The sequence below is a fragment of the Leuresthes tenuis genome, unplaced genomic scaffold (genome assembly GCF_036924035.1).
Source record: "Leuresthes tenuis unplaced genomic scaffold, fLeuTen1.0.hap1 SCAF_11, whole genome shotgun sequence".
Taxonomy (NCBI): Eukaryota; Metazoa; Chordata; class Actinopteri; order Atheriniformes; family Atherinopsidae; genus Leuresthes; species Leuresthes tenuis.
In genome coordinates, this window is record NW_027325365.1 from 9,115,638 (window position 1) to 9,128,553 (window position 12,916).

The 12,916-nt window shown below is 37.1% G+C and overlaps 2 protein-coding genes across 2 annotated transcripts in view; one reads left to right on the top strand and one right to left on the bottom strand.

The window, feature by feature from the left end:
* Positions 1–12,916, bottom strand: part of LOC140317824 (uncharacterized) — a 98,064-nt gene that overhangs the window by 19,385 nt on the left and 65,763 nt on the right. The window lies entirely within an intron of this gene.
* Positions 5,856–8,381, top strand: LOC140318508 (uncharacterized). The gene is made up of 6 exons (XM_072396339.1): positions 5,856–5,934; positions 6,053–6,343; positions 6,543–6,881; positions 7,141–7,284; positions 7,374–7,429; positions 7,512–8,381. Exons 1-6 carry the CDS (start codon positions 5,856–5,858, stop codon positions 7,641–7,643), a joined length of 1,041 nt encoding a protein of 346 aa, XP_072252440.1. The 3' UTR covers positions 7,644–8,381.

Consider the following 12,916-nt stretch of genomic DNA (forward strand, 5'->3'; position numbering starts at 1 on the left):
CCCCTTTGGGGCTCACTACATCTGCTCCCCGATCCTTCAGATCTAAATACTTTTATCACTGAACATACAGGATAAACTAAGCAATGATGAAAACAATATGAGAAAAATGTGAGTAAATATGGTTTAAAACACAAATGAAATAGCACGGTTGCTGTGGTGAGCTTGAACTCATGTTCCGTAAACAGACTTCACTTGAAAACGACCACATTGTGAGGTTTGTAGGCCTTAGTTTTAGTTTGAGCAACTGCAAGTGTTGCACCCATGAGGGTGATGATTGGGCTGTGAAAATAATATATTTATAACATGATCTTTTTAAAAATATAACCTAGTAGTTCAGATTTGTATCTCAGACAAATTATGTAATTTACTGAATGTAACTAAGAAGTGAAAAAAAAATTGTTTTTGTCTCGAGCACTCATCCCACAACAGAAAATGGATTAATGATAAAAAATGATCAAACCACCTCTCCTGACTCCAAATGAGTACTTTGTGGCTTGTTAAACAAAACATTTGAAAATACTGTTTACTCCTACATGAAAACAATCAAATGAGTCATATTTCTCTGGTGAAGCTCACAAGGACAGAACTAGAAGACACCATTATGGGTCATATTTAAGGATATGAACAAACAACCTATTTCGTTGTTTTGAGTGGAGGACTTGAAGGTGAAATTGATGCAAAATGACAGTGAACTGAAAAATTAAGCATGTTTACATGACAAAAAATAAATACCGTATTTTCCGCACCATAAGGCACATCTAAAAGCCTTAAATTTTCACAAAAATCGGCCATATAATCGAAAATCTGTCACTGATACCGCCATTTTGAATTTACCGTGGGGGGCGCCAAGCATTCATGGGGGCATTAATCTCCCTCCGCATCACTCACCGCTCTCCCTTCGTGCCGCTCACCGCTACGTTCACTTTTGCTGCGCCTCTTCGCTCTTGTACATTGACAATGAATGGCAACTGGCCACTTCTGTTGCTCGCTTTGCGTTCGCTGTGAATCCAGGGTCAGGCGGATCCCAGCCATTCACTCTGAATGGGGCGAAGATTATATCAAGCTTGTACTGCTTTTGCACATGTCCCAGTGAGTGCCTGTTCTTCAGTCTGTGATGCAGACTGATGTGCAGTTTATAGGTGCAGTCTATAAGTGTAAAAACGACCGACGATGTTATCCTTGACCGTCGGACCATTTCCCGCTGACACAGGGACGTAATACATACTCTACGTGTGCTGCCAGCGATAAACAAATCAGAGAACATTAGGTAATATGTACGCCTTATAATCAGGTGCGCCTTATGTATGGGTTAAGTACAGAAATGGACCCCATAATTGAGGGTGCGCTGTATAATCAGGTGAGCCTTATAGTGCGCAAAATACATAAGTGTTAGTGTGACCAAAACCAGACTTTTGAAATATAAGTAAACATCTAAGTCTGATCAAAATTGTATGAAATTCACTCAATCAGGTGGGCCAAAATGGGCCTAGGCACTCCACACATACCCCAAAATCACTTAACCCTCATATGGTATTCGGGTCAAATTGACCCGTTTCAAATTTTTAAAAGACGAAAAATGGTACAAGTATACATTTATTCTACCTGAAACTCAATGGAGTACACATGCTACTATACCACACGCATTTACATCCTTCATATGGACTTCGGGTCATTTTGACCCACATACACAGAAACACACATGCCCACACAGACTCACACAATGTTACATTATTATCATGAAAGCACAGAACACCCTAAATTAATCACCCTAACATTTTAATGGTCTGGTTTTATCTCCACTTGGGCCTCCTTCCTTCTCCCCTGGACTGTCAATAAGATGCAGAGAGACACAGTACACATGACTAAGCCATTTTGCCAAACAGATAGCAAATACACCAATTTCAAAAAGAGTTGTGTGCTATATTTAATGTGACAGCAAATGCATCACAGACTTCAGCATACTTTGTACTGACTGTTCAGCTGGGTAGCATCAGTAGCTTTTTTCTTTTTTGTCTATTCATCTTATACCTTTTCAGTGTTACTGCATTAAAATCCTGGTAATCTTAAATCCCAACAGCCTCATTTGCACCTATTACCGTTTTTCTTTGTTCTAACATTCCGCTTCAGGTTTGTGAACAATGTGACAGCTTAGTTTGTTGAACCAACATTTTTTAAGTATACATTTCGGTTGTGAAAATAGCCTTTTTGTCTGTTTTCCCAAAATGAAACGAGAACTTGCAGACAAATAGTGGTCTCAACAACTCGTGGTTGACACAATTAATCTGTTCAAATTTTTCATGTGAAAAAAAAAAAACTTTGATGAGTCTCACAGTGCATAGTTGCCAGGAGAACAACAAGCAAAACCACATGCAACAGCCTGAAAAAAACTGTAGTGTGCTATTTCTACATCCTTTGACCATCCAACGAGGTTGTTTACTCAGAACAGACTTAACTATAAGCTCTAACCACAGATGAAGTGAGAGAAGGGCAACAAAAGGCTTTGAACAACGTCAGTTGATTGTTTCAGTCTTACTTGCTCACTTTTAAAGCACAAGTAATTTGAATCTTTTCTTAAAAGCACAATTAATTTCAACCATACGTTTCAAATCTTAAAATACGTAATCTTCATATAACATTGTTTTTCTTTTTATCAGAAATGTATTCATTAATTAGTTTTGTATCACCTGAAAATCCAGCCAATGCATCACATGATGCACAGAAACTGATTTTAGTGAAGTCGCCTAATTAATCATTTACAAACATTTACAAGTCCTCTTCCAAATAAAAAGTCCTCTTCCAATTGTACCTGTTATAGAAAATAATACCCAGCAGCATCTACACACTGTTACTGTAAGCTATCATGATATTAATATTGATCACAAGGACTCCAATTTAATTCTACTAGTCTTTAAAAGAAGAAAAAGAATAAGTTGCATAGGACCAGTTTCATAAGACTAAAACAATGATACACAGGAAGAAAGGCCCCCTGTGTTCACACCGCGGATTGAGAATGAAACCACAGCAATGCTAAAGTTTCCATGCATCATTTGTTTGTCAGTGGTGACTGTGAATTTGTTTGTTAGTTAGTCTGTGTCTTCATCTCTCTCAGGTCCAAAATGTTTTATGCATACAAAGTCAAGGAAGAGAGAACAAAGCACAAAAGTTTTAAATACTTTTTTACAGCTTGTGTATATTTAACATTTGTATTGTGTGCAAAGGTATTGGACACAGCATTCTGTATATCACAGTTGTTCCAGCAATAACACGTTTTATTAAAATTTTATTTTTTACTTTAGTGCCCAATGAGCAGTGAAGAGGCTGAGAGGAAACATGGGTTGAGAGACATCCCCTGGATGCAATTACACAATGAAAGTTGAGGTTTTGCACTACCTCTGTTGTCACATCAGCATATTTTGGCTTGTGGTCAGCAACAAGTTGTGGCCGATAAAGGCCACAAACCAAAATGTCCCATTCAGATGCAGGTTGGTGCACTTTTAAACATTTAGTTTTTTTGTTTTTTAGAACTCATGCATCATGTATATAAGTGTGCTGTAGTATTTGCCGCAACCCTCATTCTGTTTTTTGATCGTATCAAAACTTTTATTTAATGATTATCTAAAAAATCTAAAAAAGTTGTATCACAGTGAAATCTGGGGAAACTCTCCCAGATTTACATGGTTTTTCACCTTCAGTTCAAAATGTGCAGGTTATATCCATCAAAACTCTAAATGTCATTGGTTCTTAAATGTCAGCGATGACCTATTATTGTTATTTAGTCATTTCCTTGATGAACAATTTCTAGGATGCTGCCCACACTAAGTGTAGCCCCTGTGCTATATCAGGTGCAGTAGTGCAATGCATTATCTCTGCAAGGGGGCAGGACAGTGCAGCTCAGAAGTGTCCCAGAAGTGTCTCTACTTGACTGTACACACATTTTCTTTTTTTGTTGGAAATTGCACAAGTTGCACAAAGAAAATGAATTGGCTGGGTGTCAGACACAGGAAATGCAACGAAGAACTTGGCAGTGTGGACTTCAAGATTCTAGACAGGCAGGTACACAAAGCTGTGATCAATTCAGTCTTTTGGGAAGTGTCAGCCTCATGGCAACAAAGTTAATCACTATAGATGTAGAAGATGGACGGGATAGAAAGGATTCAGTCTATAGGGGAAAGTCATTGACAGAAAGCCACATGCCTTTGTCTTGACTGGTGTGTCATGACTCAGATCTTTGACTTCTGGCCAGATGCTTTTACCAGGCTGAACTTAACAGCAGGACCTTTGTGCTTGAGTCCATGTGGGGTGACATGAGGACCAGGGAAGGGAAAAACTAGGATTGGTACTCAAAAGGAGAAAAGGTAGAGCAAGGTATTATGAGCACATATGGTGGTCTAAGACATCAGAAACACCAAAGTTGTTTGTCCAGCTCCTGATTGACTCTCCGTATGTGACAACCCAATGATGGGCGTTCTGTAGCACTGAGGGAGAGTGGGATGCTTTCAAGACTTGTAATACAAACCAGGAACCTTGATCTGAAACCACCTCTTTAGAGAAACTATGGTCACGGCATAGATGAAAGAAAACTAACCTCGCTCTTTTCTCTCTCTGTGCCTCATGTCACAGCCCCCCTCCAGAACAAAAGTGTTTTTAGTCGGGTGATTGCTCACGATTTTGAGACTATATTTCAACAAAATATGTGCCGATCTTTGACCCCTATGAAAAATGAGATTAAATTAAATCAGTGAAACAAATTACTAGGTACAGGATACTTGGTATGGCTGTTCTTTCCCCCCTCATTATTTCACAGTTTTCTTTCTGCACATTCAGCATGACTCAAGTAACCACACACTCACAAAGTGTTTTTCTCTTTTTTTGTGAACTCATTATTTAAGCTACTGAGTAATGCTGGTGTCAATCTTCTCACCCGCTGTGTCTTTCACCTACCAGTGTTTGCTTTTCTCTATCAACCCATCACTGTTCTAGACTTAATTTGGACAAGTATCCAAGGCTGTATTATTTTAAACTGCTTTGAGTTTTGCTTTGAAAACACTGTTATGTAAGGTACAAGTGGGATTGTCAAGCGCTTGCTTGAGGTTTTTCTATGCTAAGTTCTGATGGAGACAACCTGAAGTCTATATTTAAAAAAAAATAGGCTAATCTTAGAAAAACTTTACAATGAGGCCTGGCAAACTTTCAAATGAAGAACAACAGATGCTAATAATGACCTTGCTTACTGTTATTAAGTTAATGATTGGATTATTGTGCTATCTTGAGAGCAGAAAGCTTGTTTGCGTGTGATGACAAGTTAATTTAGCTTGTGGTGAAGGGAAAAAAAGAAATTCAGGCATGGCCTTTCTCGGCATTATTAATAACCAAACAATACCACAGTATCTAAAAACAAAAAAAACAACAGGAACAGTATTTTATATCTTGAATGTAGATAACTTTCTCGACTTCTAATGGCCACTGCATGTTTTTTAAATGTAATGATTATTCGTTTTTTCATATAAAGATATGAATACATGGCATGTAAAGCCTTTAGTTTTTACAATTACACTCAGATTTATAAGGGTATGTTCATATGAATGTTGGCAACATCAGAGCCAACACTTAAATGGATTTTTCATGCTTACTCTAAGTTTCATTTACAAAAAACCCACACTGAGAGTCAAAAATAACATGACAGGGGCCTACTGCTAGTGTTGTTTCATGTATTTGGGTTGGAAACATGGGTTGTGTTATTTCCACTGTGGTAGAATCATGAAGCGACATCATAATGAGAAGCCAATCAGATTACTGTGAATCTGTTCCCTCCCATTTTATATGATTACATTTGGGTGAATCATCTCTAAAAGGATATGATATACAGCTGTCTTCAGTGGAATAACCTGAAAATGCTGTTCGTACTTTACTTTCTGCTGATGCTCACAGATGGACGTAAGTAGAAATATCAGATTTTTCCAAATACAGTACATAATTAAAGTTTTGTTGTCACATTTTTTATAGATAGTTTAGAGAGCATTTCTGATTCTGTCTGTGATGGATGATTTTTCAGGTTGTGCAGATGAGCCGATCTTGGAAACAAAAAATATTCGTGTTGGAGATCCTGTGACGCTGACATGTTCCCGCAGGTCAGCGGGAAGCTTTATCTGGATGAGGGTTGTTAGTGGCAACACTCTTGAAGTCTTGACAGAAAAGAATCCTCACATTACAGTTAAAGCAAAGCCTGGAATACTTGAACTAAAAATTATAAAAGCAAAACAAAGCGATTCTGCAGTTTACATCTGTATGAGAACATATAATAAATACAAGGAAGTTTTGAATGTAACATATTTGAGGACTGAAGGTAAGTACACTGAAAAACCTAAAAATAAATCTAGATTTCTCAAAATATAGTGAATTAAGTTGTTTTGATTTATTAATTATAGCATATAAGTTGGCATATGGATACATAATTCATTCAAAAGCAAAAAAAAAAAAAATGCTTTGAGAGATTGGTTTTAATGTTTAAAATTAATGTTTTTTTTGTTTTTTTTGGGTACAAGAACATGTCACCACAGTTCCTCCATCTGTTCCAGTCCGTCCAGAAGACTCAGTGACTCTGAAGTGTTCAATCCTTCACGAGTCACAGAATAAATCGTGTCCAACTGATGACAACGTGTTCTGTTTTACTGCTGAGTCTAATCAGTGTCACCCAAGTTTTAATTATACTGAAGAAGACGAAGGAAATGAATATGAGAAAAACGCAATGGGAGTCACAACAAAGAAATGTTTCTACAGCCTCTTAAAAAACTTGAGTTCTTCTGATGCTTGGATGTATCACTGTGTTGTGGCCCCGTGTGAGGAGAACGGGATGGGAAATAAATCAAAATTAAACACTGAAGGTAACTGCTTAATATTCATTTCTGTTTATGCAATTGGCAGATGCTTTTATACAAAGCAACTTACACAGGTGGGCATGTAGGGGGTCTTGCCTGAGTACCCCTACTGGAGGTAGACTTTTCATGCAGGGGATTTGAACACAGGTCACCCACCTGAAAGGTGGCAATCCTACAACTACACTACCAGGCCCTTTATGCATGTTTAAAGTACCAACCAACTCCTCATGACTATCATTGTTTTCTCATTTTCATTTCATATCAGCAGTGAACTTGTGCAGTTCAAAGGACAAGTCTTCTACAATTCTTTACCTGTTATGTGCTGCTTTGGCTATGAGTGTGATTCTTATAGCCTTCCTTGTGTACACAATCAAGAAACTTGACAAAAATTCAAAGGGTTACAGTAATGGTAAGTTGAATAACTCATAAAATCATCTTTAAAACTGTTTTTTGCTAAACTGAATTTACGTTCTTGCCACATTTTCTTTTGTAATTCAGCTGGCATTGCTCTGCAAACGCAAACATCAACCAGAGAAAATCAGGAAACTCAGCAGGTAATTAAAATGAACAAAATAGCAGGTTATCAGCATGTTTTAATCTGTTTCCACATGGTCTCAACATTTTTTGTTTTCTTAGACAGATGAAGACTCATTGGTTTATTCGACAGCAGTTTTCACTAGAAAAGAAGTGAGTACCACAATGACCAGGGACACACAAAGTGCAGAGGAAGAGATAATCTACACTAATGTCAGTGATCTTAGGCTTTGATATTGCTGGGCTGATTAACGTTATTGTAATATGTATTGGCTTAATGTGTGGAAAAAATATTTATTTTGATACATTTGTATATATGTATGTTAACTGTATGCTTGTATTTCTGTATGACCTGTATGCATATAAGTCTTAGTTAACTTATTCTTTGTCATATATTGAAAATAAAGTTTTATGGGTCTTTTTTTGGTTTATGTAAACAAAATGACTTGACATGTATGTAATAGTAACTTAATATAAGATATACATGGTAGAAATTTCAGTGTATTGTCTCATAAAAATGTATGTGGTTCTTCAGCCCTTTTAACTGATATCTTTATTCTATGTTGCCCTGGTAAAATGAGTGTCTGCTTGTGGTAAAGTGAGTGAGACAAGGACAAAGACGACACAGTATTTTGTACAATTTAACCAATATGTATTAAGATGAAATTTGTTGAGGAAGTTCTTAATCTTCAATAACAGTCTTGTTTGATTGTAGTGCTGAATTATTGTCTGGTGTTGTGTGGCCATATAGAAAACAAAACCTACGTAAGTATAAAATTTTACAAAAACCAGACTAGCGGAGTGCGTTGACAGCTGAACTGTAACATGGACAAACAGTATATAAACTCAGAACTCTACTCAGTGATGATTAATGTAAGATTTTGAACAGTTTTCATTACACTTAAGTTTTGCGAGCACTATCATTAACTTTGTCATTACTGAAAATAATGAGCTTAAGCTCAAAGTCCATCCATCAATCCATTTCTATACCCATTTAATTCAACTCATGGTTGCGGAAGGGCTGGAGCCTATACCAGCTGTCATATGGCGAGAGGCATAGGAATAAAAATTCAATTAAATAGATACATAATAAATGAAAGGACAAAACACAAATAAAAGTGTGAGTAAAAGTAGACAATCATCAATTAAAACAATAAAATCAATAAAAGATTTAATATAAAAACATCTCACACTGGGTCAAAAGCTAAGTGGGAGAGGTGGTCTTAGAAGCAGATTTAAAAATGGCCAAAGAAGAATCCTTTCTAATGTGTAAAAGCAACAGGTGGCACAGTTTGGGAGCTGCAATAGCAAAAGTCCTGTCCTCCCTGAGCCTCAGTTGTGTCCTTGTTATATGTCTCAAACATTATTCTTTCTAGGTTATTTTCTTAGATTTTGAAAGGAAAAAGACTTTGTTGAGATACTATTTAAAAAAACTGTGTTTCACGTTTCTTCAGCACTAAGAAAATTGATGGAGAATGAATATTGTAGGATTACAGAAGTAGAAGAAAAAACAATTCAGTTCCATATTCTATGTTGCTAAATTTGCCCTTGACACATTTTTTCAGACGTGATTTAAGTAATTTTTTGTAGAACTACTTCTAGCCCCAGCGAAGTACCAACTTCTGCTTCAAGCTGGTCTTAGTATGTTTATGTTTATGCATTTGGCAGACGCTTTTATCCAAAGCAACTTACACTGGTAGGCGTATAGGGTAAGGGTCCACGATCAGTAAATAAATAATCAAGTACGTGAGGTCAGGAGCCAAGGAAGATAAAGCTGGTGATCCAAAGCTGAACCACAAGCTGAAAACTACAGTCAAATCATTAGCTCTGTCCAGGTGTTCAAAACTCAAGGTTTCAGCAGAAATCGAATTCTCAGTTGAATGCAAGCAACCTGACCAAATTTACAGAAACATGCCCGTTTAAAAAAGTTCACTGGAATACCTGCTATAATAAATAATAAACAAAACCATACAGTGCTGCTGTATCTATTGCACTTTGTCCTAGGCAGCCTACACCTTCGACTAGATGGGAGTGGAACAAATTCCTCCATAAGTGGTCATTGCTGGCTTGCCTTTCAATTCAGTTGTCTGTTAAAAATGTATGACATCAGTATCTGCTGTATGCCAGTTCTTGTCCACCACTGTACGCAAGTACTTGTGACAATTCACGCTTTTAACTTGAGGAAGTGGTTAACACCACCAAGTAATCCACCACTGGCCCATGATGAACCTCTCTGTCCTGTACCAGAAGATTTAAAACAGTGTTATCTGTGAACTAAAGGCAGTGTTTGTTTTTTCCTGCAGACATTTGCATATAAAATGTACAGTAGAGGGGACAGGACACATCCCTGGGGTGAACCTGTCAATGACAGCAGCTTGTCTTCAGCAGAACACAGCATCCTTACTAGCATGAAGAATGACAGTATCGATTTTCTGAGCTGAGTGTGTCTTATTTCAGCAGCACAAGGACAGACCAGAAATAAGTAAACATAAATGCAGAAACATTATACAAAACAGGTAACTGACTTCTTATCTTGATCCAAAGCAATGTTCTGTTGTGAAAACCTGCATCCTGGGACTCACATGGATTTCACTTTGACCAAGCCCAATACACGAAGACTCCTCCCCACAACCCACAGAGCCCAAAAGATCCTTTTGCTAAGGTCCTGGTTCTTTGTTCTTTCCTAATGTTCTTTGACCACACATTGACTGATAAGAGATTTTTTAGCAAGATGAGGAGTATACACTCTGAATTAGGCAGGTGATCATAATGTGATGGCTGATTGATGTATATATGTACATACTCTGACCACAGTCCACTATCTATAACTGAATATACCGCAAACACTTTTCAGTGGACAGTTTTACCAACTTTGGCCCATTCGATATACAAAGTAATCATAACTCAAAGAGCGATCAGTTCCAACTCTCAGTGCCTGACTTTTATAAGAAGGAAATGTAAGTATTTGGGAAGTAATTAGACAGGGTTTAATTCAATCTTTATTTTTGTCATTTGCAGTGGCTAACACTAACTGCTTTGGTAATTAAGACTGCATTTACCAACTTCTAAGGAGTTACTGCCATTACATTTTGAAAGATACACATTGTTGTTACAATTTTACTTTGTTAACTGAAGATTTCTATTTGAACAGTTCTGTAAGTTGGACAGCTCACAGCTGAGTGTGTTTTCACCACAACACCTCTCCTCACTCTCGTTTACTATATTGAATGCTTTGTACTCTTGGTAAGTTAGCATTGTGTTATCAGCATGTTTTTGATAAAAATGTAAGTCTTCACGCACAATTATTAATGACACTTTATTAAATGCGTTATTACATGTTATGCTATGTACATCTTCACTGTTGATGAGAAAAGCACAAGTTTACAAGCATCTGGTGCTTACTTGCAGCAACAATGCAAACTATTTCCTTCTCAGATCAATAGAGTAACTCTCTGTAGAGAGTGTTTTTGAATAGCTTTATTAAGTCTGTGTTTACTGCCTTAAATTGCACTCTGAATTGTGACATAGGTAATGTTTACATCGACAGCCAGAAAGTCAGTATGTCCTTAACAAATGTACAAACATTCATAAAATAACCCTTTATAAGCAAAGGTTTGATGGTTGAACCTCTCTGATTCATACTAATGTAGTTCCTTGAGTCTGTCAGAGACAGTCAGAGACTTTTCCCCCAACACCTAAGCTATTCTGAGTGTGGGTTTCTGATATCAGATCTAAGCAGTTCACTTTTGATTAACATGAACTATTAATTTGACAAACTCAGAAATTGTATTTCTGTCTGCTTTACTCAGACTTCAAGTAAATGAATGAATAACAATAAGATGATATTCTATAGGTGATGACAAGACCAGTGTAGCAGGAAGTGGAACAACTTCAAGTGGTTACAACAGAAGCTATATTTCTTTGATTGGCCAATCAGATTAATCTTACTGTGCGACGTATAGGATCTTGGCCACACCGAGTCTCCTCCTACACTCATTGAAATACCAAAAAGGTCCTTAATAAGACACAATGCCAAGATGATCGTGTTATGGGTTACAGTGCTAACTGTTCATCAAGGATGTGAGTGTCTTCTAATATTTTTAATGAGTATTGGCTTAGTAGGTTTATATAGGTTCTGTTTTATACTTTATACTTTGTGCTCTCTTTCAATTCAGATACTCTAATTCCGGTGATGTCAGTTAAACATAGTGAACCTGCAACCTTCATGTGTGCTCTGCCACAGACTGAGATCAGACAACGAGAAGTCAACTGGTTCAAGCAGAGTATAGGCGCCTCTCTGAAGCTGATCGTGAAAGTGATTATCACACTGCAGAAACCAAAAATAGTCAAGTTTGCACCTGAGTTTTCAGACTCTGCTTTGGAGGTTAATAATGATAAAACATTCAGCACCCTGACCATTTTGAGGAAAACCCAACAAGATGAGGGATTATATCATGTGCAACTGTCGATTGGATCACGGGGGCTGAATGGAGTGGGACGCATTTGATAGTAAAAGGTAAATAATATGATCAGCTTTAAAATTTAGAGTTTTGCAAATGCTTCAGCCACATATGCTGTATGGTATGTTAAGAAACAACTAAATCAAGAAATAGCTTGTTATTGTTTCATAGTTAAAATGATGGTTTAGTTAGAAAAATCATTAAAACTTCCTTTTTAAATCTAATTACATTTATGCTTTACAGTTACATTTGGTCCTTTACAAGATTTTGTTATCCAAAGAGACTGAAAAGTGAGGAACAATGTTTAAGTTTCAGTGCAGTAAGAAACATTGGCATGGACAATATGTGCAAATGTTTTTGTACTAAATGAAGTGCAACTTAGCAAGAGCTAGTACAAAAGGAAGCGTTCTTGGTGACATCTGGAAACCAGTAGGTGCCTTTATTAATTTTAGAATTGTGCAGAGTTGCATCTCCATTGAATAAATGCTGGATTAGCTAGAAAATAAGATTCAGGCAAGTTTTCAAATCCATGATCATCATTAATCTTCCAATATTATAAGATGTTTCCTAACAAACATGTAGTATAATCTCATGCCTGATAATGAATATTGCACTGGATTTTACCTCCCTTTCGCTTGTGGGAATCTACTAAAGTTCCATTTGAGATTCACTTTATATGTCATTCAAACTGTGCTTGGCAGTCCCACCTTATTAACAGTCTTTTATTATACAGGAAACTCTGCGAAGACATCAAACTATGCTGTTGTTCAGCAGCTGACAGAATCGGATTCTGTCCATCTAGGGGACTCTGTGACCCTGCAGTGTTCAGTCCTCTCTTTCTCTAAGGATAAGACGTGTCTCGGAGATCGCAACCTGTTTTGGTTATGAGCCGGATCAGATCAATCTCACCCTGGCATCATCTATAAAAGTAGACAAGATGAATGTGAGAAGATGTTGGGACCTACTACTCTGCTGTTGCCACATGTGGAAAGATATTATTTGGAAATGAGACTAAACTGGAAATTGGACATTTTCTTTTCATACAAT